General features: G+C 42.7%; 1 protein-coding gene across 2 annotated transcripts; it reads right to left on the bottom strand.

Annotated features, from left to right (window-relative positions):
* Positions 1 to 4116: 4116 nt before the first annotated feature.
* Positions 4117 to 24207, bottom strand: RGS20 (regulator of G protein signaling 20). Of its 2 annotated transcripts, none has more exons than XM_035318163.1 (5): positions 24056 to 24207; positions 12703 to 12851; positions 7489 to 7575; positions 6457 to 6691; positions 4117 to 5159 (listed from the first exon to the last, which is right to left on the bottom strand). In XM_035318163.1, exons 1-5 carry the CDS (start codon positions 24164 to 24166, stop codon positions 4971 to 4973), a joined length of 771 nt encoding a protein of 256 aa, XP_035174054.1. In that variant the 5' UTR covers positions 24167 to 24207; the 3' UTR covers positions 4117 to 4970. The 2 variants fall into 2 exon arrangements, with proteins under 2 accessions (XP_035174054.1, XP_035174055.1); XM_035318164.1 differs by lacking the exon at positions 24056 to 24207 and adding an exon at positions 22487 to 22588.
* Positions 24208 to 25764: the final 1557 nt, after the last annotated feature.

Here is a 25764-nt window from a genome sequence, read left to right as displayed (position 1 = left end):
ACACGAGTTTGAAATAATGTGACAGCTCCTGATCTTTCCGGGACAAGAAGTGTTTGGTAAATACTTCATAGAGCAAACTTGTTCAGTCAGTTCGTTCAAGGAAGAAAAAGTGGCTTTTCTGTTCAAAGGAAAAATGCTTAAAACGAAGTCTGGTTATGGATCTAAACACTTTTAGGCAGAACATTTTTCAGCATTTCAAAGTTTCTTCCATAATTTTGTATAAAAACATGTTTAATTGTACTTACTTGATAACACAGCCTTAATCTGGAAAACATTTATTTTTCTATTAGCAGAATGGGTTTATTTTCAGCCTATGTGAAGGTCCTTTGGCAAGAATGCTTCTTCGGAAGTTTAGATGCATAATTGATTATTTAAAAAAAAATGTTTAAGAGAGCAGCAAACTAATCACAGCTGTTTAATATCAGTGCTTTGGACAGTGCTGTGTTTGGGTGCATTTCTAAAGGAACAAGTCCAAAAAAATTATGTTAAAAAGAATTGCCAATTGGGTGACAAGACCTAAATTTCTGTTTCTGTTCAAAGCAAAATATATATGTTCAAAAATATATAAAGGACAGGCACAAATTGGTTTGCATAAGCTTCCTCATGCTGCTTGTCCTTTAATCTTTATGCACATCTGTGACATGCAAGAAAATCCCTATTTGAGGAAAATATGGTAATTATCTTTCTGTACTTACCAAATTACATCTGGACTTTATTAAAAGAGCTAGAACTGCAATACTGCTTTCTTCGTTGTAGGTGTATCCAGCAGGAGTTCATATAAAACGTTTGTTTCAGCTCATGTTACCTCACAGCTTCACTCTTGGTCTTTGCAGTAAAGAGGACAGTTTCTTTCTTGCAGGAGAAGGGTGAAGTCCAAGAAGTAGATCCAAAAGAAACCATAGGTGCCTAAAATCTCTTCTTGTTTACCCGAGTCCAAAAATGAACGTGCTCAGCAGTGAGCTTTGAATGCACATCTGTGCAACAGGTGCTTCACTTCTCCCAGGCTTATTCCTCTTAAAATTGGAGTGACAAAAGGCATTTAAGAAGTGCCGTCTTCAGGTTTTTCTTTGAAAGGCTTTAGGTTCCTGCTGCTCAGAAAGCACTTCTAGCTTCTGGATCCTTAGCTGGAAGGCAACTCCTGATACGTAATTCTGTTAACACGCACAGGACAATGTTGGGGTTTAAAATTATTTTGTCCTGACTCTTTTGACTACCACTAAACAGAAGGTCAGTCGTTGCTCAGTGACCTTGGCTTTTGTGAATCCCATTTTGAAGCCATTTTGCACTTCTCAGGTATTGCCATGGAAGTGTCTTTTTTTTTTTTTTTTTTTTAATCCAGAGTTCAGGATTCCACTTGTGTTGTGATGACATACATGAGTTTCAATTTAGAAACTTGTAACCTATACCTGCTGAGGTAGAACTTAAATTCATCAGCATGACGTCTCCAAAAAATTCTGTACAATGGTTGTATTACTGTTCAAATACATGTCTTTGGAAACAGATTATTAGTATTCATCCATATAAATAAACCCCAGGAGTTCCACCTCCTTAAGTACATTTTTATGCATGTACTAGCTTCTCTTTATGCATGTATTAGCTTCTCTTTTGGTAGATCATCGCTAGTCTTGACTTTTTTTTTTAAAACATTTAAAAAGATTTGGGATTGGTATAGATTTTTTTTATTACTAATATAGTACTGATACCATTTAAGGCAGAATACTTGTGTGTGCTCTCAAGTACTGTTTAGAACAAACTTGTTTAAAAATGACATTGAGATAGACGATCACTGATCGCTGTTTCTGTTTCAGCTATTCTTTTTAATCATGAGGAATGCGTGATGTTTGTGTGATCGGTTTTAATCTATATAGTAGAATTGTTTGGGGCTATACATTTTTTTTTTCTATCTGTATTGTGCTAATTACTTCGGAATGCAAAGGTCTGTGCAAAGCACAATACGTTGGCTGAAGGAGCCCATACAATTTTAATACTACTTAGCAGGCTCATGGAAAGAGCAGTCCTTAACAGTATGTGTGTTCGGTGGGAGTTACTGGTTTGTAAAGAGCAGACATTGAAGAAAATACCAGTGAACTGGAAAGTTGCTACAGCTTAATGATATCCTGCGGTTAGGTAAATGCCAAGGCAAACCAGCCATGCTTATTTTCAAGCTAGGATAAATTGACTTTGTGGGACTTTTTTACTTTATGAATTATAAATAATATCTTGTGTCAATATCTTTGTTTTCTCCTCCAAGTCCTCTAACAGCATCTCCATTGTAACATTTTGATGTAATTCACATTTGCCCTGAGAAAAGTTTGCGCATAATTATCAAGTACATAGTAATGAAATATAGTTAAAAACCTGTCTTCTGTGTGGGTGGGTTTTTGTTTTGCTCTTTTTTTTTTCCCCCTTCAATTAAATCCGACATTAAACACCCTCAGAATAATGTGGTTTAGTGGAGGTGTTCTGTATTTTTGAAGAGATCCTCTCAGGATACCTGGGGACGAGCATTCTGCCACTGGTGTTGAGTGTAAGCTCAAATCTAAAACAAAGGAAAAATGTTGAAGATTTTTAAGGAAGGATGGGCATTGCAAACATCAGATGTTGTAATGCAAAAGTATTGCTTAGATGTTATGGCACATGGAAAGTAAGTTTAGAAATCACTACTTTTTCTTTTAATGGTCTGATGTTAGCCATAGAACTGCCCAAACCAATAGAGTTTTGTCTCCCCAAACCAATAGAGTTTTGTCTCCCCTTTAATTTCAGTGTATCTCTTTCTTGCAGGATAATAGAATATATTGTCTGCTGTAAAGCATGAGTGTTCAGGCTGTCTTCCAGCTCTTAATGAGGTATCTTTCCAGGAAAGAGAGATAAGTTAAAAGAAACTATATCATCCTTCTCATGAAATGATACACTTTGAACTTTTTTTGATGTGTATGTCTGATCTTTCCAGCAAGCAGAATTTGACCTAGTTAAACTTACTTTGTCAGTTTAGAGCAGTCTCACCCGACTTGATTAAAAGAGCAGCTATGGCATCCTCTGTTTGACTGAAGGCTCCCGTGAATGCTGCCTTACCAACAGGTCTTGTTTGATCTTTTGTTAAAGTTACTGCCTGTCATGTAATATTTTCCATAAGGCAAGATTGTACTGTTAGTGCTTTGGGGGTGTATCTTCTACAAGGTCAGTTGAGATGACCAATGTTCATACATTAAGCAGTGTCAGTCCCTAACTGGGAAATAACAAGGCCCAGGGCAACCTGGTCTAGTGGGTGGCATCCCTGCCCATGGCAGGAGGGTTCGAACAAGATGACCTTTCGGGTCCCTTCCAAGCATTCTATGATTCTGTGATAGGATTCGTGTCTTCAGTAGTAGTACACAGAAGGAATTCCTCTCAACTCAGTCAACCCGTGTTGCCCTACAGAGGGCAAAAGTACTTTGTGCTGTTGGCTCTCGGGGTGTATTATTTTCCTCTTTATTTTTAAATGGTGTGTTGAATAGTGCTTTGGTTTTGGAAGATGATAGAAACCGGTTCATAGCTGTTGTTAACTTACCTTGTATCAGGTCTTCTCCTGTGATGCTACGCAATGAAAAAGCTCCTTCCTATTTGTTTGATACTGCAAATGCACGAAGGAGAGACCATGTCTCCTGCCTAGTGTGTTAAGGAAACAAATTGATCTCCTAAATTCTGCCTTATTTGGTTCTAGAACCAAATTGCCCAAATTCTAGAATTTGCCCAATTTGATTCATTTAAATAAATGTGCGGGTAAAACTACAGTTTAATGGAAGTCCACTGTAAGCTCCAAAATTTAATATAGTGGAATTGTAGTGGATCTAGTAATGTAAAATAAAGAATTTACGAGGATAATAGATCTTTAAACAGATTATGCAGATTCAGCTTACTTTCTTCCTAGTGCTTCCTGTGATTACTAATTTTGAGATAGGATTGGAAATCAAGTGCAATGCTTTGGGGATACTGTAATGAATGGAGTTTATTAGCAGATGGAGATGTTGCTTTTCTTTGGGACAGCCTGAAATAGTGCTGTGGAACAGGATAGTGCCAGCTTCCTTCTTTTCTCAATGTAATGTACAAGTATCTGTTTTATAAACCATAGAAGCTCTGTCAGCTAACAGGACAATTTAATATGTACAAAACCAAGATGACTGATACCACCATCCTTTCAGGAACAAATAGTGAAATGCTTTTTACATCCCTACAGAAGGAAGATAAATATGTGAGAATTGTGCTTTATTTGAGAATTTAAATGCCCAGACTCTTCTTCCTCTTAATTAAATAATTTAACTTTATAAACAAGAACAATATGAACTTAAAAATGCTTTCAGCAGACTCTAGTAATAAAATAACATTTTTTCAGCAAAAGGTTTTATAGGCATCATTATTTCAACTGTTAGCTTCCATAAACTTGAGATTGCCATACTGATTTCCATTATCACATTGTATGCACCTTAAATATACCAAGAGAAGTGGAGTGTACCTGTGCCAGGCACGATTCATATAGGTTGTGAAACTCAGTTCAGTGTAAACCAGATTTTGCCAGTACAACTGTTTTTACTTTGGTCACAGTGTGGATGGGGGCAACTGATTTAGCTTTCAAGAAAATTCTGGCACTCCACTTAAAAGTTAGTCTTCATGCTCAGTTGGCATTTGTACTTCAGATGTACATTACAAGAGATCTGTGTGTGAGTTGCATGCTGCATTGTAAAAATACTGGGATCTTTTTTTTTGAACGTTAACATCTTCTCTTCATTCTCTTTTGCAAAGTAATACTTAATTTGATCAGAAACTGCAGTTAGCTGATTGTGTCAGAGCCCTGTGTGGGTTTCAAACATTCAGTCTGTAGTAAAACTTGCCTGAGTTATTTTCAGGTAAATATCCGATCAATACTAAATTCCCTGTTGATTGGTATAGCCCAGAGTCCCATTTGTTTTAAAATAAATACATTTAAGAAAAAAATCCTATGCTTCGATGGATTTTTCAGATAAGGACCGAAGCAAGTCCTTATAAATAGCAGAGTTCATAAACCGTGGGTAGGAGTCTCTGTGCATTAAGGTATAAATTTGAAGCTGTGCGTCATCGAAGGTGTGTTGTGAGGGTTCCAGCATATTTCGGTTAATAACTTCCCTTACTCTGGAGTCCAGACTGACCTGCATATTAAAATAAAAAGTCATGTGAATAATAGTTGTGTACAATAGCTGATTTTAATTTTTTTGTTTGTTTGTTGTTTTTCTACTGGCTTGAAAAAGCAGGTATTTTGAATAGCTTCAGGTGGTGTCCTTCCAGAGTCTAAAGACTGTTAAATATGCTTACACAAAAAATGACTGCTGAAATCTGGCAGTGGTAACCTTCTGAGTACGTGGTTGGAGAAACTTTTTCACTGGAGCAACTTTACTTTGAATAACACTGCCTGAAATCCCGTTGTTACTACAACCTGAGAGACTGGTAGGCTACTCCCAGCCCAGCATCCTGCTCTGTAGTAGAGAGGCTCTGTAATGTTTTGTGACAGTTTGTTTCCTCGGGAAGTAGCGCTGTTGGAAAGAGACTGAATTTGGAGTAAGCAGGATGACGCAGACGGAAACTGTAACCTGGGAAGCTGTTGCTTAATCAAATTCCTATGTTAAAAAGCAGAATGAATTGATGTGGACTCAAAGTATAGTTACATAATGATTCCAAGCATCACTTTTATGCTGTATTTTTTTTCCCTGCAACTACTAGAAGGTAGAAGGATGTTAACATTACCGGAAAGCACTGTCTGGATTTAAACATTATTTTTATACATACAGTTTGCACCACAAATAATGAAGTGTATGAATTTTGTAGGGATGTAGAAAGGTTTAAAAGTGCAGCCTACTTCTAGGATTATATTCAAGCTGAACCGAGATGTCTTTGAAATTTGACATGCTTGTTAGCAGCAAAGATACAAGTAGGTTTGAAAATTTTCAAGTCAGTGGCTTTGTTCTCTGCCTTATTTTGTCAGCTGCTCTTTGTGCTTTGCAATCGTGCAAGTTGCACAATTTGCACAAGAGCACTTTGTGCTGTGCAAGTAACACTTTCTTTGTGGTAACTTTGCTTTTGGGGACCCAAATCCCCCCCCTCCCCCCCCCCAGTTAAAAAAAAATCCACACTGATTTGTCCAAAAAATAAAATTTAAGTTAAGCAAGAATAAAATCTTCATCTGTATGCTAGTTATGTCTCAAACTAAAGCCTTCACATCAGCATGTCAAGGTAGCATAGGAAATGTTTTCTTACAGCCAGTGAAAGCAGTACTGACTATCTCACCTGGGTGAGATGGGTTTGCCTTTTAGCCCTAGATCTTCTTGTTAGCAGCAAAATGTGGTGGCAGGGGGAAGGAAAATTTATCCCTGGGTATTTTTGTGGCTTTAAACACATGCTCAGTAACTGTGCAAAGCAGCATCAAAGAATGTATTGGGGAAAGTAATATACCTCTTTTGGAGAAAGGATAGAAATGTAATCTTCATAAATTAGTCTTGCTTTTTCTTCAATGACACTTTTGTTGGACTCTTGTTTCAGTTCCTCACAGGCCATCCAGAAAAGCATGTTTTCTTCACTGAATTCTGTTCGTAGAAACTCACGAAAAGCATTTCGGCCGGCTGGCGTAAACATCAACTTGTCAAATGATTGAGCCCAGGCATTTACTTCTTCAAGAGTAGGAGCAGGGCTGAAGGAGGAGAGGAAGGCAAGAAGAGAGAAATGAGTGATTGTTACTTAAATGCTTTTCATCTGGCAGGAGGCATCTGCCATCACGATGGAACAAAAATGCAAGGCTCACGTGCCTCTGAATTCTGCACTGCAACTACCTAAGTGTAAACTCTAGTAAATACATTTATAAGATGCTTTTTCCTCTCAAAAGCCCAGATGCAGATGATTGCCTGTACTTTGCAGAAATTGCACTTTACTGCTCTAAGTAATTGTAGTAAAGAAGTCCCTCAGCAACAATTAAGCTTTTTTAAATTCCTAATAGCTCTTGTGGAATCATTGTTAAAAATCGAATTAAAATATTTAAAGAGAAGTAACAATCCAAATACTATAAAGGACACGGTCTTACAACTTCACAGGGGCTCCTGTTTGCCTAACTCTTAAGAGACAATTGCCTGATTCTTTAGAGGATCTGAACTCCCCGTTGCGTTTATTCCTTTTTTTTAAGGCTGAGTGCGGGAGAAGGATGTATTAAAAAATATTTCAGAAAAAAAAGGAGACTGTGATTACTATGCTTTTTTTTCTATCCTTGTATTGTGAAAGTTGGGATTTGTTTATACACCACATATAAACAAGGTAAAAGATTACAGATCAGACCTCTGGTTCTTTAGGGGGCAAGAGACAGATGACTTGCAAATTCAGCTCAAATGACAAATGGATAATAGCAGTTAGTTGCATATGTCAGGTGATTCACTTGATTTACTGTGGTTTGGGTTTGGTTCATTTTCAGTTTGATAGAACACTTTAGAAAGACCATACCTTTCTTCACAGTTTGGAATACCCTCTGCTTGGAGTTCATGGGATGTCCTCCTTGTTCTCTCCTCCTCTTGATTTCTAACAGTAAGACTGTAAGGTAGCAATTAATTTGTCAGTTTTATAAAGGGAAAGATTGAACATACAGCAGATGCTTTTCCTCTGATATTTTAAAAAATAAAAATTCAGCTAAGAACAGAAGCTAACAGTGGCCACAATACTCTTAGTTATGCTCTAATGTTAGTTCTGTTGTGTAAATCTGTAGACTTAGAGCAAAACTGTTCATTATCATATCATATATAGCACTGTGTAGAAAGTATATGTACACACAGGTAGCCTTTAATAGCTACAAAATCTCTGTACTCCATTGAGGTTTATTATGCTGTGTTGACTGTGTGCTTGATGCAGTGTTCTTACATGAGTTACACTTGGTGCAATGGTTTTATGCACGTTAAGACTTCAAACTTTCTTGTTTTTCTTTTTACACCCTGGCTATTTTTTATATCCATAAGGCATGATGAATGCCAAGATTCTGGTTTAGAGTGGTGACACCATGTCACTCAAGAAAGCCTGAATTTATGAGCTGGAGCTAAAGTTCTAAGCAAGGTAGATGCTTCTGTATGCGTTGTTGAAAGAGTAAGCATCTTTCAGAGATCACATGTAGATACCGGCACGTTGTGTGGTTATGGACTGCAGCATTAAGTAAATGCTAGTATATACATCCAAATTCAAGGCCTGTAGAAAAACAGCAGATAGATCACTGCTAAATACCATTTTGACTATGTTTGACTGGAACTGAGTATTAGCTTGTAGCATTAAAGGAGGAAAAAAAACAAAACACAAAAGTGTGCTGCAGTCACTAGTGATCACTGAGAATTTTTAATGACCCATGGAAGGGTAGGTGTCAACTCCAGCTGCTTTTCTCAAAGGTCAATATAAGTAACTAGTTAGCTGATAAAAAAAAATCCTTTTAGAGTTGCAGATGATTCTTTTGATACTGAATTTCGGCATATGCACGTTTCCTTTTAGCACATGGGGACTGTACTCTAGATTCCCGTAGTTTAGTGAGAAATACAGGTGTGCACACACACATTCGTATAATCTGTAAAACTGCTTGGAGTTTGTCAAGAAGCAAAGGTCCCAGTAAATTACAGCCAGTAATTTATAGGAAAAACATATATGAAACAAATGGTTCAGTTAAAATAAGGCAATACAGTTGTTTCAACTTACAAGAAAATACCAAACTCAATTTCTTCATTTGTATTTTACTTTAACGTTGATGTTCTGACAGTTTTTATGTCTTAATCCCTAAGAATCTCATTTATCTCTAGCAAGGCTTTTTGTTAAACCAGCTGATTCTTATTTCCGTTCTTCCTTTTTATCTCATGGCTCTGTCTGATTTGCAGCCTTACTATTTACTGCTTACTCCTCTTGCTCTCTCCATAATCTGCAGTCCATAATCTGCAGGGACCATTTGGGAGGATGAAGAATTGTAACATTTTAAGGTTAGAGAAGAAGGAGGATTGACAATAGGGGAGAGAGGTGTTATTTCTCTATGCCAAGGCATGCACTGAAGAGGTAGGAAAACTTTCCTGTTGTGAAGTTTGAGAGCAAGCAAGTTGTTACCTATTGCAAACATTTCTCTGCAACATCTGAACCATACATTCAAACCAATGAACTATTTGAATTCACTTTTTCAGAAAAGAAAGCAAGTAGTTAAAGAATGTTAGTGCTCTGCTCTCTGGGTCTATGGGATTCAGACTTTTACTGTACTTATTAAAAAGGCCAGCACTACTGGCCCTATGAGAACTGGTATACTATGCATTCCTCACACATGTAAACAAGAATTTATGCACTTGTCAGAGTTCTTACACTGAAGGAGCCATCAGATCCAATGGAAAGGATTACAGTCTTCATAGGATAATGCACAAAAGGGTAAAAAGATTAAGGTTCCTTAAAAGAACACACCATGCCTCACAAAGTACCCTTGCAGGCTGGCTGACTTCCTAGAAATGTACAGGTAAACATAGCAAAGAGACTAAACGTGCAATACTGCATCTTCTCAGGTTTTGGAAGAGTAACAGACTACAGGCTTGAGTTTTAACTGTAGTACGAACACAGGCTGTGAGAATCTGGCTGAGAGACTTGTTTCACCATTTCTTCATTCTAAGTCTACTATTAGGAGTATGCTGAATATTGGATGTTCTGCAACTCCGCTGCATGACTCATGCAGACTGTTATTTTTGTTCCTATTCATAATTTTTCTGCTCAAAGTACTTGAGCTATTTTGAGGAAAGGCTTTATGAATAGGAAATAAAAATAGCTTAATTACGGTTTGTTTTGCATTTCTTGCTACTAGAAAACAATTGTTCTAAAAGAAATCACAAATTATTTTAAAGCTAAAACAAGCTGCTCTGTTTTGGAGCTTATATTGGTTTCCCAGATGATTCTGAAATGCAAATAGGAATTTTAAGCATCATGAAATTTGGGTAATTTAACACACTCTGAGTAAATTGCTTTCTCTGAATTGTTTGAATAGTGAGATGCACAGATAATGAGCATTCTCAAGAATATCAGGTAAGACATTAAAAAAGCAGTTTAGCAACAATTTAAAAGATGGAATGCAATTTTTATGTACTCTGACTTGACAGATTTTTTTTTTCTTTTATGGAAGGATGTTTGTATGTGTAATGTGCAGCTCCAACCTGAGCCACTTGCGATTGCACTGGACAGTTGTTCAGGTGACACTGGTATTTGTGTAGCGATGCTTTAACATAGGTACCATTCTGCGAGGTAACAGGCTCCAATCCCGAACAGGCACACTAATTCTCTCTCTCTAAACATTACCTTAGTTTACCTCTATGCACCTGCTGAAAAGCTTTGCAGAATCAGAGCCAGAGTACTTGACATCTTGCAAAAAAAACAAAGCTTTTTGGCCCTACAAGATATTCACTGTTTGCATTAAGGCAGAACTGGGTCTGTGTAACTTCTGATAAGCTGAGTACCAATAGCAGAGGAATGATCAGCCTGCTCTTCCCTTACTGCTCATGCTCTTCTCTAAAGCATTTACTTCTAACTGCTGGTGTATGTGTAGGGGGGAAGTAATGGTGAATAGATTCCTTGTCTGACCAGGCAGGTTATTTTATGACTTCTTCCCTTTGCCTCAGTGCCAGGTTTGCTTGCTCTGAAGTGCTTACGTGGTGGATAGTGTGTTTATAAGAAGCACTCAGCTTGCTGTCAGTGTTTTGGCTGAACTCCTATGGCTGTTTAAGACTTTTATTTATTTCAGTGCAAATTATGGTCTCAGCCATTGATTAATAATGTGCCCAAACAGAAACAGAACTGAGTACGGCAAGCTTTACTTCAATTTTGAATTGAATCAGCTGGATCTGGAGGAGCTGATATGAGAAAGTGAACAAATCATTACTTTAAGGAATCAAGTGATTCCTTTTCCTCTCTTGCTTTGCTTCCTTGATAAATTTTCCTGTTCAGCAGCTCGCAGTGGGAATTCTTTGGAATTGTGTTCTGCCTAATTCCTCATCCTTATTAAATAATGCATGCAGTGTTTAAAGTCTCTAATCCCAAGGGTTAAATTTGTATGAATTGTAGGTGCCATGGGTTGACACCGCTAATTAATGACAACAGATCTGCTTGTCTCTGAAACAAAGAAACAGGATCGGACACTTGGTTATTAGTTTTCTGACTAATGCATTCTTACACCTACTCCTAACTCCCTTTAATACAGTCTATGCTGCTCCTAAGTCCCAATCCTAAATCCAAAACTATCACATATTCTGGTATTGCTTTCAGTTTTTACTGGGAGCCCTGGTGAAGTTCAAGGCTGAGGAGAACCGGTCCTTCATAAAACAGACCATCCATTACACAGTGGTGGCAACAGGTGTAATGGCAGAGTAAAACTTTAAGGCATAAGGTGTTGCGAAGCAAGTGAAAGATGTTTTAAAAACTGCCACTGTCTGAGCATCACCAGTATTATTCAAAAACGTGGTCAGATGATTCTTAGAACTTGTATAAGCTTTGAAGTATTTGTTTAATATGTGATGTACCAGCTAAGAACTGACAGTTCAAGGAAAAGGCTAAGAAAAATCAGAAAAAACTAGCTACTGGGAAATTAAAAAAAAAAAAGGAAAAAGCGTGTGTGATAGGCTTTTCATTCTGTTTCCAAAAGAGTTAAAATAGCAAGATACACATGCAGTTACGTAGGGATTGGTTAAGCTTGTCCTATTCCTTTAACTGTTCAGGTGTTGCAAGCTCTGACCTCGTGTTCTAATTTGGACAACAAAAAGCAAGGATTTTTCAGAGCCGAGGGCTGAGATCCAAGCCATTTGGTACCACAGCATTAGCAGAGTAAGCATTTTAGAGTGGAGAGCTGTGATATAGCCAGACTTTCAGACATCACCATAACTATTTACATAATATACGATTTTTTTTAGCTCCCTTTTTAAATTTATTTTTTAAATAGAACTGATTTCAAAAATCAGTGTTGCTTCTGGTTCTGTATAAAATGACACTGAGAATATATTTGTTGTGTGTCAAAGGTGTATGAGACTCCCTTTGGTGTAACTGGAGTCGTGTAGAAATGCTTTAGAGGAACATATCTGTATATGTGTGAAATCCTGTTAAATAGAATGGCAATTTTGTGTAGGGGTGAATGGCTCTATAGGTAGAAATCAAATCGGAGTTAGATGCTCTCCAACAAAGGTATGCAGAGTGAGGATGATAAAGATTTCTAAATGGAGGCATGTAAGAGTACTTTACAGAGCCCTTAATGCCTACAGGAAAAAATACTCTTCTTACTGCTGTGTTGTTGTTGTGATGCTTTTTTAAAGCTTCAGCTGAACATGTTAAGTGAGCTTCATTAAAAGGGCATCGCTTCCATGCGCATCGGTGTGCACCTGCAAAGCCTAGAGGAAAGGCTAAGGCAAAGACTAAATTATCTTTTTCTTTTTAAATGCTTTCTTACTCTGATCTCTTCTGATGATACTTTACAGAGATTTTATATATATATCCATTATTTCAATGGCAAAAAACTGCACTAGAGCAGAAGGCTTTGTCTAGTACTAGAGCACAGTCATCTCTCTCACAGTCCCAGCCTTGCAGAATTTCTCAGGTGGTTTGTTTGGCTTATGCTGTCCTACACGCTGGTTGTTACCTCCCTCCCCTGCTACTCTGTTCCCCAGAGGCTTGAATAAGAGTGTGTACCATGAGCAGCTGCAGCAGCAGCACCAACAAAAGCAGCAGGCGTTGGACCCTCGATTGCCCGCGCTGTGCTGAGCCTGTGCAGTGCCCGGGGTCTCCTGGGTCGTGGACATCTGCCGCTTGCGCATCTCCATCCGCTCTGATCCCATGGGCTGCAAGACAAAAAGAGAAGGGGAGAGTAAGACGTGTTTATTTATTTATTTATTTATTTATTTTGCTTTTGTTAGAAAAGCCTTACCAAGAACTACTGAAAGCCACAGCTTCAAGAGCCGAGAAGCTAAATGCTTGGGCTTTCTTTTATTCCGTATAGAATCTCCTAGGTGTTGAACCCTGAGAAAATTCACACGTTTCATTGAAGTGCTGTGATGGAAGGCAAGGGGCCAATGAATTCTGCACGTAAATGGGAATATAAACGAGAATGGTAAGCCAAGGAGCATGCTGGTGGAAGTGGGGTGTGTCTGTTCTTGGAGAGCCACAGCTCTTAGGGCACTGGCGTATAAGCCTAGTGCTTGCAAGGGATTTCCTGAGGTTTTTGACTTGCAAGGTTGAATCTTGGATACATAGCTAGCCATCGTTCTGTATCAAGTGCTCCCTTTGCGTGTAGGTTTTTTCAGGTTGCTAAACCTTGTGAGGCTGTGATGATTATAGGGGAACTAAAACTGGTTGCTACAAATGTTATTTGTGTGTTGATAATTTAATACCACACTTGAAAGATAATGTGATGAGCTGAACACCAGACGGTTAAAAGTTGCCTTCCTTTCTAAAATGTTCAGTCAAGTTTAGGAAATACTATTGTAACTTGGAGGGAGGATGCAGAGACGTTGTCACAGGCTTCAGAAGTGCCAGAGGTAAGTGGATTATTTTAGCAGAGTGCAGCTCTAAATTATGCTGGGTATTTTTTTCTGCTGAATTTGTTTTTCTATTATAGAGCTTAATAGTTTTTATTTTCTTTTTATGAGAACCACCCACTCTCCCAAGGGAAAAATGTATGACATGCTGAGTAGAAGATGCTCCAGTTTTGCAGGACAAATAAAACATAAGAGCAATGCAGATAGAAATGATAACCTGTTTGGTACCTCCGCAGGCCTGTTCTCACAAGCAATTCCTAAATGACCAGAAATAGAAAATCAGAAAAAGGACATAGCTTCCAAAAAAAAAAAAACAAGACGTTTTTCATTTCAAAATGTGGAAACATAGATGTGAAATGCAGAGTACATCTGTAAATTCAGATTTCTTTCCTTCGGAGTTTTATAATATTAAAATAATAAGTATTACTTTCCTTCCAGATACCTGTTCTTTTTAAAAATAATGCAGTTTTGTATTTCAGTTAGAAAGTAATGAACTATAAAAAGTATTGGGTTTATCTAACAGCATTTCAGGCTTCCTTGGACAGTAAACAGCTATTAATGATTAGAAAAGTGTAATTTGGAATTAGATATATGCTGTCTGTATAGCTTAATCCAGCCACTCTTTCTTTTGAGATGCTTTATGTGGATAGTTCAGAAGTCATCTCTCTAATCCATTTTACAACTGAACTGACAGTGGTCTGAGTGGAAAAGCTTGTTCCTGCTTGCTTTTTTTCAAGCAGAAAGGTAATAGATGGTGGAAATAGGAGGAACACACTCTTCCTCCCACCTCGTCCCACTACGACTTAATTCAAACAAATCTTTCTGGATCCACTGTTGCCATCTCGGTTCTTCTTCAGAACTGACTGTCCTTTGACATCTTTGATGAAGTAGCTGTCCGGCAGCTGCTCTGTAGTGTTGTGTTCTTTGGTTTACTTCCGAATCATTCCCCTTACTGGGAAGTTTTCTGGCACTATACATTTCTACGAACGTTCAGCACTGCATGACTTCTCACACAACTTACAGCAAGGGAAGGACTGAGCAAAACAAATTCAACATGTTTTTTCTGATCAAGTTATGCACTTTCATTTTTATTTGGCAGATGTAGACCAACTTTCTCATTGAATAAGCAAGTAGTTTTTGGTCACTTACGTGATGAAGACTTGTTTTGAAAGATACTTCTAGCAGATAAAGCATGCTTTCGTGATAGCAGAGCTGGGTTAGAGTAACAGGAAATAAGAGAGAGGACTGCTGGCTTAAAGACAGCCCAAGCTTTTATTACAGAGCTGTTCAATGATTTTCTACCACAGGAAGTACAGGCTTGTTGACAGCCGTAGTGCACAGATGATAGAGGTTTGGGGTGGATCACAAACTAAATAGGATGTGACTTCCTCTGGTGTATTATTTATTAGCAGCAATACTGTGTTAAGATACAGAAAGTAATCTACTCCTCTGTGTGAGTACCTGTGGGCTTCACATGCCAACAAAGACAGAGCATGCAGGATACGTAAGGTGTTCAGAAAGCACAACTTACATGGAGAAATTGTAGGAGTTAGGGTTGTTAATCTAGAAAAGCAAATCGAGAAACATGTTGATCTTCTGATCAGTAGAAGGTTATTATTGCTAAGAAGGGAGGTTGTGGAGTCTCTTTCTCTGGAGATATTCAAGGCCCGTCTGGATGCCTGCGTGGGCAGCCTGCTCTGAGGAACCTGCTTTGGCAGGGGGGTTGGACCCGATGGTCTTTCGAGGTCCCTTCCAACCCCTGCAATTCTGTGATTCTGTGATTGCTCTCTAATTTTTCAGGGATAAATAATGGGTTAGCTTGGAGTAAATAAAATCTAGGCTAGATTTTATTGAGTAGCAAGGTAGACAACTGAGCAGTGCAGCACATTATTACAAAGCTGAAGAAACTCCTTTGGTAAATAGAGTTAAGACCCGTGAGACAAAAAATACATCAGGCTGGTCCAGGTTCACAGGACAGGCAGTGAGTAAGTGATCCATCCAGCACCACTTTCCTGTTTGTTTGTTTTAATGTAGCTTTGGTTCTAAGCCAAAATATAGTCAAGCACATTGTTATCTATAATAATCCACTGGGACCCACCTCCCTTTGGCCATGTAATAAAGTTAAAAATAAAAATAAATGAATTAATGCTTGCAGCACAGTTTGTTGCAAATATATATTCCAATTGTGATTGTGCTGAGACCATGTACTGCCAAACATGAACCTGAACATGCTGTAAGATGTAGACCCTGCTCAAAGCTATGTCAGTTCCATGTGTATAGTCAGGATATGCACTTGTTTTCTGAATTTCTTTGCCTTTTTTAAAAAGAAAAAGAAAAAGAAAAAAAAAAAAAAAAACAACCCAGGGGAACAAAAATGCTGCAATTTTACAGCCATGTGTGGTGATATAAGTGGAAGTTTACCAAGAGCTCCCTATTTCCCATTGAACTGCTCCTTAGCTGGAACAGAGGCAAAGGCTGAGATTATGCAATTCATCTAGGCATTCAAATAAAAGCACTTTAAAAAGCATTGAAACTACCTGTGTATGGACTTGTATGCATAAAAGTGTAACGATCTTGGAAGGTGTAGTGGAATAAAGTTATAGAGATGTTACAACTTTTCTGAGGTCATGCGGTGAGCTACTGACAGAAAAGACTTACTTATGTCTGTAGTACTTTTTCTGCTGACTCTACTGGATCCAGAATTTCACTATCACTCTTTCCTTCTTTTTCCTACAGCTACCACAGCTATGAGCCCCTCCAGACAGTCACCAGCATCACTGTTTTGAATTGTGTTGTATGCTTGAATGGGCAATAGCTTTCCCAACAACTCCAGTGACTAGTATTGGTAGGAATTTACAAAACCACTTGCTTCTTTACATTACAATTCATGTTAGCAACAATTTAAACAACTGCTTGACTGCCTTGTGTATCTATGGGAATGATGGCCATTGTTTTTGTCTTCAGTAGATTTTAAATATTTATGGCAAAAAGGAGAGGGCTTTGAGTTTTTTTGTTGTTGTTGTTGTTATTTTTAGACCTCCCAGTATACAGTTCTTATGTTCATCAAGTGTTACAGTTGTTAATTTGGGATATCAGATGGTCTGACTGGGTCATGCAGTAGGTGTAAAACCACTTTAAAAAAATCTAGTCTGTGTTCTTTGCATCAGTGAAGAGATTTGCAGTAAACATTATTAATTGGAAGAATTATTGACCTGTGGATCCTACTGCTGTAGTAGCCAGTATCAGTGACTTGTTTTCTCCTCAAGTTTATCTCAGAGTATTCAGCTGAAGGGCCTGAACTATCTGAAATCAAAACAGAAGTGTGACCACTCATGCTGCAAGAGGACTTCCTTATGTTCCAGACCAACATTGTAGGTGATTAATGACGTTTCAATCATCAATGGCATTTTGAGCTAATAGCTTACTTTTCAAGTTGTTAAAGGGAATGACATATGTTGATACTTATGTTTAGCTAAATCTTTTTCCTTCCCATTCCTGGAAGAGAACACGCTTTGCAGACTCACAGGCTGGTGGAGTGAGGAAGCAGGGTGAGAGGTACCTGTGCATTGCTCCCCTGCCAGCTGCTGCTTTTCATAGGTAGCATAAGAGGTGGCTTATATTTGTCCCCACAACCTGATTGTAATGCTTTGCTTTCTTATTTTGTTTTAAACTGAAATAATGATCAATGCTTTCTGAAACCAGCAGCACGATTTTGCAGAGAAATGCATCTACAGAGTTGGGCAGTAAAACATTAGGTGTAGCAATCAGCTAGAAGACTTTGGAGCTTGAGGAGCCCAGGACCTGAAGCATGTATAAATGTGTGTGTTCAAGAGTGAGGGGTTCCCCAGAGCTGTTACTTGGCTGTGGAACAAGAGGGTACATTCCTGAGGAAAACAAGGTGTACGGACATCCTCCTATACCTGGTGCCTTCAGGCCACTCAAATCAGACAGGTGACTGTTGTGCTGCCACTATGGCATTGAAATGGGAAAGGACCAGTAGATAGGTTTATCCTTAGAGAAATCTTGTAATCTTCATCTCAGATATGGTCAGCTCATAGGCTCAAGTCCAAGTTACTGGCCTGTTGATTTTGAACATCACTTGGATAGTCACACAGAGCTCTAGTGCTTTGCCTTTTTAAGATTCAGGCAAGGCTATATTACTTCTTCAAGGTGAAGAGAATATCCATGAGGAGAGTTTATGGAGAAATTCATCAACCTAGTTTGTGAGAGATGTATTCCAGAATATGCCTGGATTTCAAAAACCTCAGCTACTCACTAGTTTCTTGTTCTTTTTTAATTCCCCGTTACCTTAAATGCCCTTACTAGGTTGTTGTACTACATGACAGATCCATGCTCTGATGTCTGGTTTAAGGGGAAAAATAAGACAATCAGGAATTGTTTTTCTTCCTGTAGGTAATGTCCTCATACCATAATGGAAATTTCACTGCTCTAAACTCCCTGTGCTGTGGGCCTCCTTTATCTTAGATTTCCAGGCCTCTGGGAAGGTGTTATGAACAAGAGCAAACTGTGTGAGAATCCTCTGTGCTGGATGCTGTTCGCACTTGAGAATCAGCATCTGCCTTCTCTGTCCCCCACCATCTGGAGCAGAAATGTGCCTTGCTGAAAACGGGTTTGAGAATAAAGGCAGGGGAGAAAGGCTTAAAAACTGGAAGTGGGCTGCTATCTCGTACGTTTTGAAAGGAACCTAAAAATACTTGGATTTCTTTACGGAATGAGATACCTTTAACCAAAGCACTTTAACATCTATCTCCCGCATTATTTAACTCCAATCTGGATACAGTTCTAGCCAACTGATGGATATAACACAAAATGTATGTCTATGTCTAATTCTATTAGTTTATCTATGGCACTGTCAAAGACACCTGTATCTGCTTGGTGAAGGCTTGGATAGCCATAATTTCATAGAAAAAAAAAAAAGACTGGCTCATAGGGATAGTGAAGGAATAGCTGTCTCTTGGATAGTCAGCGGGATCTGATTTTGCTAGTAGCAAGTCACTGTGGTAAGAGGTGTCATCCTCAAGCTCTGTCACCAGTCTCATCTGGCAGAACTTAGCAGCAGTGACCCACCTTAGCACTGTGACCCACCTGTACCAAGTTCAAAAGTCTTCAAATGCAATTTAAAATAATAGTTTAAAAAATCTTTATGAGCTGACACTTGCACAGGGAATCAAGGCTATGGAACAGGACAGTTCATCAGTGTCCAGGTAACAAACGGTGTTTCTGTTGCAAAGGTCGTAGAATGAGCAGGGTTAGAAGGGGCCTCTGAGGATCATCTAGTCCAACCCCCCTGCTGAGCAGGAACACGTAGAGCACATTGTGCAGGATGGCATCCAGGTGGGTTTTGAATATTTCCAGAGAAGGAGACTCCACAACCTCTCTGGGCAACCTGTCCCAGTGCTCTGTCACCCTCACAGTAAAGAAGTGCCCTCTCATAATGAGCTGGAACCTCCTGGGCTTCAGTTTGTGCCCATTGCCTCTCATCCCGTCACTGGGCACAACTGAAAGAGACCGACTCCACCCTCTCTCCACCCTCCCCTCAGATATTTATACACATTGATGAGGTCTCCCCTCAGCCTTCTCTTCCCCAGGCTAAACAGGCCCAGCTCTCTCAGCCTGTCCTCGTATGACAGGTGCTCCAGTCCTGGAGCACCTAATCATCTATCCATCTACTAATCATCTTCGCAGCCCTCCTCTGGGCTCACTCCAGTAGCTCTATGTCCCTCTTGTACTGGGGAGCCCAGAACTGGACACAGTGCTCCAGGTGTGGCCTCACCAGGGCTGCGTGGAGGGGCAGGATTGCCTCCCTTGGCCTGCTGGCAACACTCTTCTGAGGTCCTTGTAGCATTGCTGGCTAGACCAGGTAAGACTCCCTCGGTCGTGCTTTACTGTGCAGTTCTTGCATCCAGCTGCCCCTTGCTCCTCAGGACCACTCTGGCACATCCACGATCCACCCCTAGTGATTATCTTAAGCTACATACACATCTCCTAACTGCCTAAGTCACATAGGACAGTTTCATACATAATCAGTGCATCTGCAGGAAGTGTCTTCTGACTGCTTCCACATGAGGGACAAGTTTCTCCTGACTACGTGCAACCGATGTGGAGTTTGACCAGTTCTGCAGGCTTGGAGTCTCTGGAAGGACCAGATTCAGGATGTTAATCAGCACAGGGAAACATACAGAGACTGGGCTAGGCACAGCAGGGATCTGCCTGGAGAAATCCACAGAACTGTCTGATTCCTCCCATGGCGGAGTGCCAATTAGTCAAGTGTTTAATTGAGAAGGGCAGTAGTTGTTGAGAAGATCAGCTTGTCTCTGGTCAGTTCACTGCTGTAAGCCAGTGTAACGTAACATGCACACAGATGACTAGATGTGGAGTTTCTAGATCTCCCAGGGAGAGATCCTTCTCTATTTAATAACAGCAAACTTCATCCATTAGAAAAATATCCCTAAAAAGCAGTGAACTAAAAATAGAGAAAAATAATGGCCCGTAATCTTGCTTCTTATCTAGCTAGACAGCATCTATGATTCATAAAAACAGAAAAAAAAGCATATTACTGAATGCTGATTAATTCAGAAAAAAAAATACAACAACAAAATCTCCCAAAGACTTAAGCAAGTATTTGAAAACCTACTTCTGACAACAGTGGAGAAGCAATCCTGTATGCCTTAAGAGCACTAATGAAGTACTGGAAATGGGTATGACTGTCATACCTTTTCTACTCCATGGGATGCCTATCTGCTGTTCAGGTTAGGAGGCATTTCTGTATGTAACGTTATGAACACAGCAGAGCGTGAAGGTCAGGAATGAAAATTACTTCTCTGGTTAAAAGCACCTCTAATGGTATTTAACGTTTCTAGCATTTGCTCATCTCTCAGTAGAAACGTGGTCTGTCCAGAAGACAGCCTTCCCAAAGGAGGAATATTTAAAATATAAATTGCAAAGATCAGAGTAAAAAAATAAATCACAATACCACCCCCCAAAAAAAGATGGTAGACAACTTTTATACTTTTATCCACATTTTATGCTAAAGCACAATAGTGTTCTTAGCGAAGAGCAAGGATTCTGTTAAACATAAATCATGTTCCCTCCCTACACACACTAAAGCTAAGCAGGTGCACAAGCCCTAGCTTGTGCCAGGGCCTGATCTGCACGGCCACAGCCTGAAGATTTTGCAGCGAGTACACAGGGTGTGAAGCCACATGCTGTGAAAATATCTGGCAGCCAGTGGGAGTGCCCAGGTTGGGATGGCTGTGGTCCAGTCTTTTTTTCAGTAGACACTGGGCCTGATTCAAACTCCACTGAAACAACGAAGCACACTCATGGGTTTCAGTGAGCTTTAGGTGAGGTTCCATAAATATTGCAATTGCTGCTCCTTCCTCAGACCAGTAATGGCAGACAGAGTAGGAAGAAAGAAGTTGTCGTTGTCCACTGATGTCAATCGAGGCTTGCAGCTGGGGTTGAGCTCAAGGTAAATCTAAATCTGCTTTTTATTAATTCAGAAATAGCTGGGGCCACAACATACTCTCACTGGCAGCGTTGTAAACTGAAATATGAACAGGAAGCCTGACACTCGTGCCTCTTCCTCTTCATTGACAAATCTGACACGTGCTTTCTGCACTGAGCAGTGTGCTATTTTAAATAGAGAACTGTAATTTATGTCAATGAACTCACCCACACGTATGCACGCGCTTTATGCAGTTCTCAGACTGCCCACTTAATAGTAAGAGCTCTGTGGAGATGTGATATTACTGGAGATTTGATCTCTTGTAATAGAAATGGGAGGCTTTAGGTGTCCGAGGATTTAGAAGGCAAGACGGGCGTTCATAGAGTGGATCCCAGGAGCCACGCCACGTAATGCAGCTTCAGATGGGTTGCACCCAAGTCTGTCAAAGGCTTCAGGGGATGAATGGGAGACAAGAGAAAGCAGTACCTTTCCCCGAGTGTAAGCACCAGCTCTGGGATGGTTTTAGACAAGATGTCCAGAAACCAAGGGCCTTTACCTGTTCTATTTCATTTATTTTTTTTCCAGAGGAGCAGCAGCTCAGAGGAGCTCGGTTCATCTCTCCAGATGAACGCCTTGCTTTACATTTCAAAAGGAATAGCTGAAAATGTGTCACTCCCACACAGTAACAGGTAACGGCGCCTAGATCGTGCCACTTGTAACTTAGATCTTTTTCTACCGAGGGCTTAAATGTGCTCTGCTCCTTCGGTGCTGCACGTTTGGCTGCAAGCTCAGCCTGCTCTCTGCAAAACACCACCTGCACTAGAACCTCTTTCTGAGTAAAGCCTGGCTTTCTTGTTAAGAGACAGTTACGGGGTGGAGGGTGTGTGTTTGAGAGTGTTGCCCTGTTTCTGTTTCCCCACTGGTACTACTGCAGAGTAAAGCATGTCTTTCATTTGGACTTCGACATGTAAGACTTCACTGAAAGAAGTATTCTGAAATGCAGCTAGCAGGATCATTCGTTGTCACTTTCTTCTCCTGTGATATGCAAAAGACATGAGAGAATTTTAGACCTTTTAGCCAGAAAAAGCAACAAAAGCAACCTGTCGCTCCGGTCTAGCCGTTTATGTGGGTGCTGAGACTGTCGAGCAGCACAAAAGCAAGTACGTACACAACTCTGTCCCTTCACAACCCAAGTCATTGTAAACTGGGATTAAATTAAGTCAGTACCAAGCCCATATACTCTGTAGGGCACCAACTCTCTGAATCCCTTGCCTCGTCTTTTGTGGCTGCTGGAAACACCCTCAGAGGACTAGGGAGTTCTTCAGTGCTGGCAGTTGTACCGCTGCTTCAGTCCTGCCTGGGCTGCCTTTAAAGTCAGAGGAAGTCTTTGCTTCTGGTTATTTTTATGCAGCTTGCTTTAAAACAAGCACACACGTACCAAGCAGTTCATTCAGCCTAGCATCTTACAAACCTCTTTACTATGCACACAGTGGAACCGGTGCGCAGAGCAGATTGATGGGAGCGAGCAGAGCATCTCCAACCGAGCGCTTGGTTGCATCGTGCTTAATTATGAATGGTCTCCAGAAAGCCCATTTCCCTGTACTACGAAGTGACTCACAGCACGCAGCGGCTCCGGCAGCTCGCGCTGGGTTCTGGAGTCACATGGAGCAGCCAGTGACTCACGCCGTGTTGTACTCGGGCTGAGATCTGACTCATTCCCAACCTGGTAGGAGCTGACTGACATTGTCCTGGGCTGAAAGCAGCTTTCAGTCAGGATGACTCACGCCAGAGTGCATTAAATAGTGATTCACAAGCTGGTCCCTATTGATCCTGGTTGTCGCGATGCACTTCGGGTTGTACTACGCTGGAATCCGGCCGGGCGGGCGCCTTCAGGGTGCCCCTGCCCACCGCCAGCACGATGGATGACAGAGCCTGGGAAGCGTTACCAACCCGATTTAAGGCTGAGGTAAGGTCAGGACCAGGCTCAGCACCCTTCAGCCACGACATCCTATGGACATCTTTGCATCAGCTGGCTATGAAAGCATCTGAAACATGCCTGCTCACTGAGAGTTAAGGGTCAGAAGCCTCTAGCTAATATCCTGTTGCTCTGAATACCAGGAGGTCTCTGCAATATTCACCATGGCTGATGCCTCCTTGGGACAGCTTCATGAGAAAAAGACTGGGTCACTTTGCAGAAGTGACTGAGTACTGGTACTGGCCTGCGCTGATGGTTCATCAGCTGCCACCTGGGATCCAGGAGAGGCAGAGAGGAGCCTCAATGCCCTGAGCTGCTTGGGTTCAGCACCTCAACCCATGCCAAAAAACCTGTGCTGCTCTTTCAGGAGGATAGGCTGGTGGTAATGGCGAGGCTGAGGGATGGTGCTTCCCTGTCAACCTGCTGGAGACCCAGAGGGAGGTATCCAAACAGGCCCTGACTGGGGTGAGCAGAGAAGAAATTCTTGGAGATCTGAAGTAGCCACCCAATGGTCCTAGAGCAGTCTGTCACCACGATGCCACCACCCAGTTGGTCTTGGCATGCTCTCCGTTAGCCAGGACACAACCAGGGCCCTGCCTTGTGCACTCCAACGAGGGGTGGCCTTGTCCCAACAGCAGCAGAAAGGCACAGCGGGGCGGCTGCGGTGAGTTAACCGCAAGGCTGCCAACCGGCCGTGATGCCCGCTGGCAGACACAGGGCTACCCTGACCCCCTTCCATGGCACCACAGCACCACTGGGGCTGGAAAAGCCCTCCAAGACCACCAGGTCCAGCCACCCCCTGCTCCATGCCACCCACCGAACCCCGTCCCTGAGCACCACGTCCAGCCTTTCCTCGAACACCCCCGGGAGGGATGCCCGGTACCGGCAGCGCCCACACCGAAACCCCGCTGCTTCCTCCTCCTCCTCCTCCTCCTCCCGGCCAGGCGGTGCCGCCCCCGGCCGCCAGGGGTCGCTGCGCACCGCCGGGGGCAGCGGCGCGGTGCGCCCCATGGCGGGGGGCGGCCGGGGCTGCAGGGGGGGGTCCGCGCCCCGCTCGCTACTCACGGTGTCGGCGGCGGCGGGGCCCCGCGGGGCGTCCTTGGCCGCTTCCCCTCCGGCGGCGGAGGCGGCTCGGGGCTCCGCGCCCGCTCCCGGCGGCTCCGCGGCCCCGCGCATGCGGCCGGGGCGGGTCCCGGTGGGGCTCAGCGGCGCCCTGCGTGGGGAGCGGCGGCCGAGAGGCCGGCACCGCGGCGGCGGGGAGGGGACGGGAGGGGCGCGGGGGGAGCCATGGGGCCGGCACCGGGGGCAGCGTGTGCTGGGGGGCGGCGGGGAGCGCTCGCGGCGGCGGCTCCGTCTTCCCCCCGCCGCCGTTTCCAAAAAGCGGCCCCGCGCCGCCGCGGCGTTTTAAGGCACCGCAGGGCTGCGGCTCCCCGCCCGCCCCACGCCCCCCCGGCGCACGTAAGGCCGCTCCCCCGCCTCGCCCCCCGGCACGGCCCGGCCCGGCCCGGCCCGGCCCCCTCGGTGTTTGGGGACCGCCGCCCCGGGACACCCCGCGGGGACACCCGTGGACGGGGGGCGGCTTCCCCGCTGCGGGGGGGGAGCGGCAGGAGGAGGAGGAGGAGGAGGAGGAGGAGGAGGAAGGGGCGGCCCCGCGCTGTGCTCACGGCGGTGGGGGGCTGCGGCCGGGGGAAGGGGCTGGAGAGCGGGGCCGGGGGCATGGGTGGGCTCGGGGGCTGCGGGGAGGGGCGGGGGGGGGGAGAGAAAAAATAACGTAAAATTGATGTTGCTGGGGGCAGGAGGGTGTCCTGGGCAGCCCAGCCCCGAGGGGAGCCCCTCCGCCAGGGTGCTGATCCGAGGGGTGACGGGATCACGGCAACCGCCGTGAAAAGGAAAGGAAAGGGAAGGGAAGGAAAGGAAAAAAGTAAAATAAAATTAAATAATAACGTAAAATAAACAAAATAAATAAAACAAGACCAGGACGTCCCCGGGAGCTGGAGCCGGGGCCGGCCGCTCTCCAGGGTCCTGCAGGCTCCGCTCCCCCCGCAGCTCGGCGGAGCCGTTCCGGTTCTGGCTTTTCCCTGTTCCCTTGCAGTGATTTCTGCCTTTTCCGACGCTGGGCTCCGTTTCAGCCCGTCCCAGAATATCTTCCCCGTTCCTGGCCCACAGCCCTTCTCCTGGCATCAGAGAGGAGCTGGAGCCTGCCCGGTGTGAAGACAGCCCTTCCCACGGTGATGGCACTGTCCCCAGCGGCCCGCGACAGGCTTGATAGTTAGGATTGCAAGATACTGACTCGCTCCTTGGCAGGGAAAAGGGAAGAAGGACCCAGTAGGTATGCCATGGTGGTTCTCCCTGTGTCCTGGGATCCAGATCAAAACACCTGCTAACACCACTGAACCCAGCCCTGAGCCATTCTGCTGCGAAGGGCACTCACCGCAGCCCTTTCTAGGCTCTGGTCCCAGCTGGCTTTCGGAGAACTATCAGGAGTGTTTCAGCAAGTGCTGGCACAGCGCGACCCTTTGGGAGCCAAGGTCTTGCCCCATCCTTCACGTTTCTCTTAGGAGGATCATGGTCACCTAACACCGTATTAAAGATGTTTCTTCAACAGGAATAGTGCATCGTGACGGCACATTGCATTGTGTAAAAAGCCTCTTGTACCTAGCATGAACAGTGTTAGATAAGCACAGCCACCTAAGCTGAGCATGTTCCAGTACCTGGTGTTTGCAGACAACCTTACCCTGCTCTTTGGGCAGGTGCATCAGTGCCTATGTACACAG

Source organism: Oxyura jamaicensis, chromosome 2 (assembly GCF_011077185.1).
Source record: "Oxyura jamaicensis isolate SHBP4307 breed ruddy duck chromosome 2, BPBGC_Ojam_1.0, whole genome shotgun sequence".
Classification (NCBI taxonomy): Eukaryota; Metazoa; Chordata; class Aves; order Anseriformes; family Anatidae; genus Oxyura; species Oxyura jamaicensis.
The sequence above is the reverse complement of the archived record's forward strand: the minus strand, read 5'-3'. Positions and strand labels throughout refer to the sequence as shown.

Bases quoted from the DNA above. Each gene is read 5' to 3' on its own strand.
- RGS20 (XM_035318163.1), bottom strand. From the start codon at position 24,166: ATGCGCGGGGCCGCGGAGCCGCCGGGAGCGGGCGCGGAGCCCCGAGCC. The intron at 7,576-12,702 runs GTACACACTCTT...GCTACCTTACAG, and splicing joins TGCTGCTGCAGCTGCTCATG to TCTTACTGTTAGAAATCAAG. The intron at 6,692-7,488 runs GTATGGTCTTTC...CTCCTCCTTCAG, and splicing joins ATTCCAAACTGTGAAGAAAG to CCCTGCTCCTACTCTTGAAG.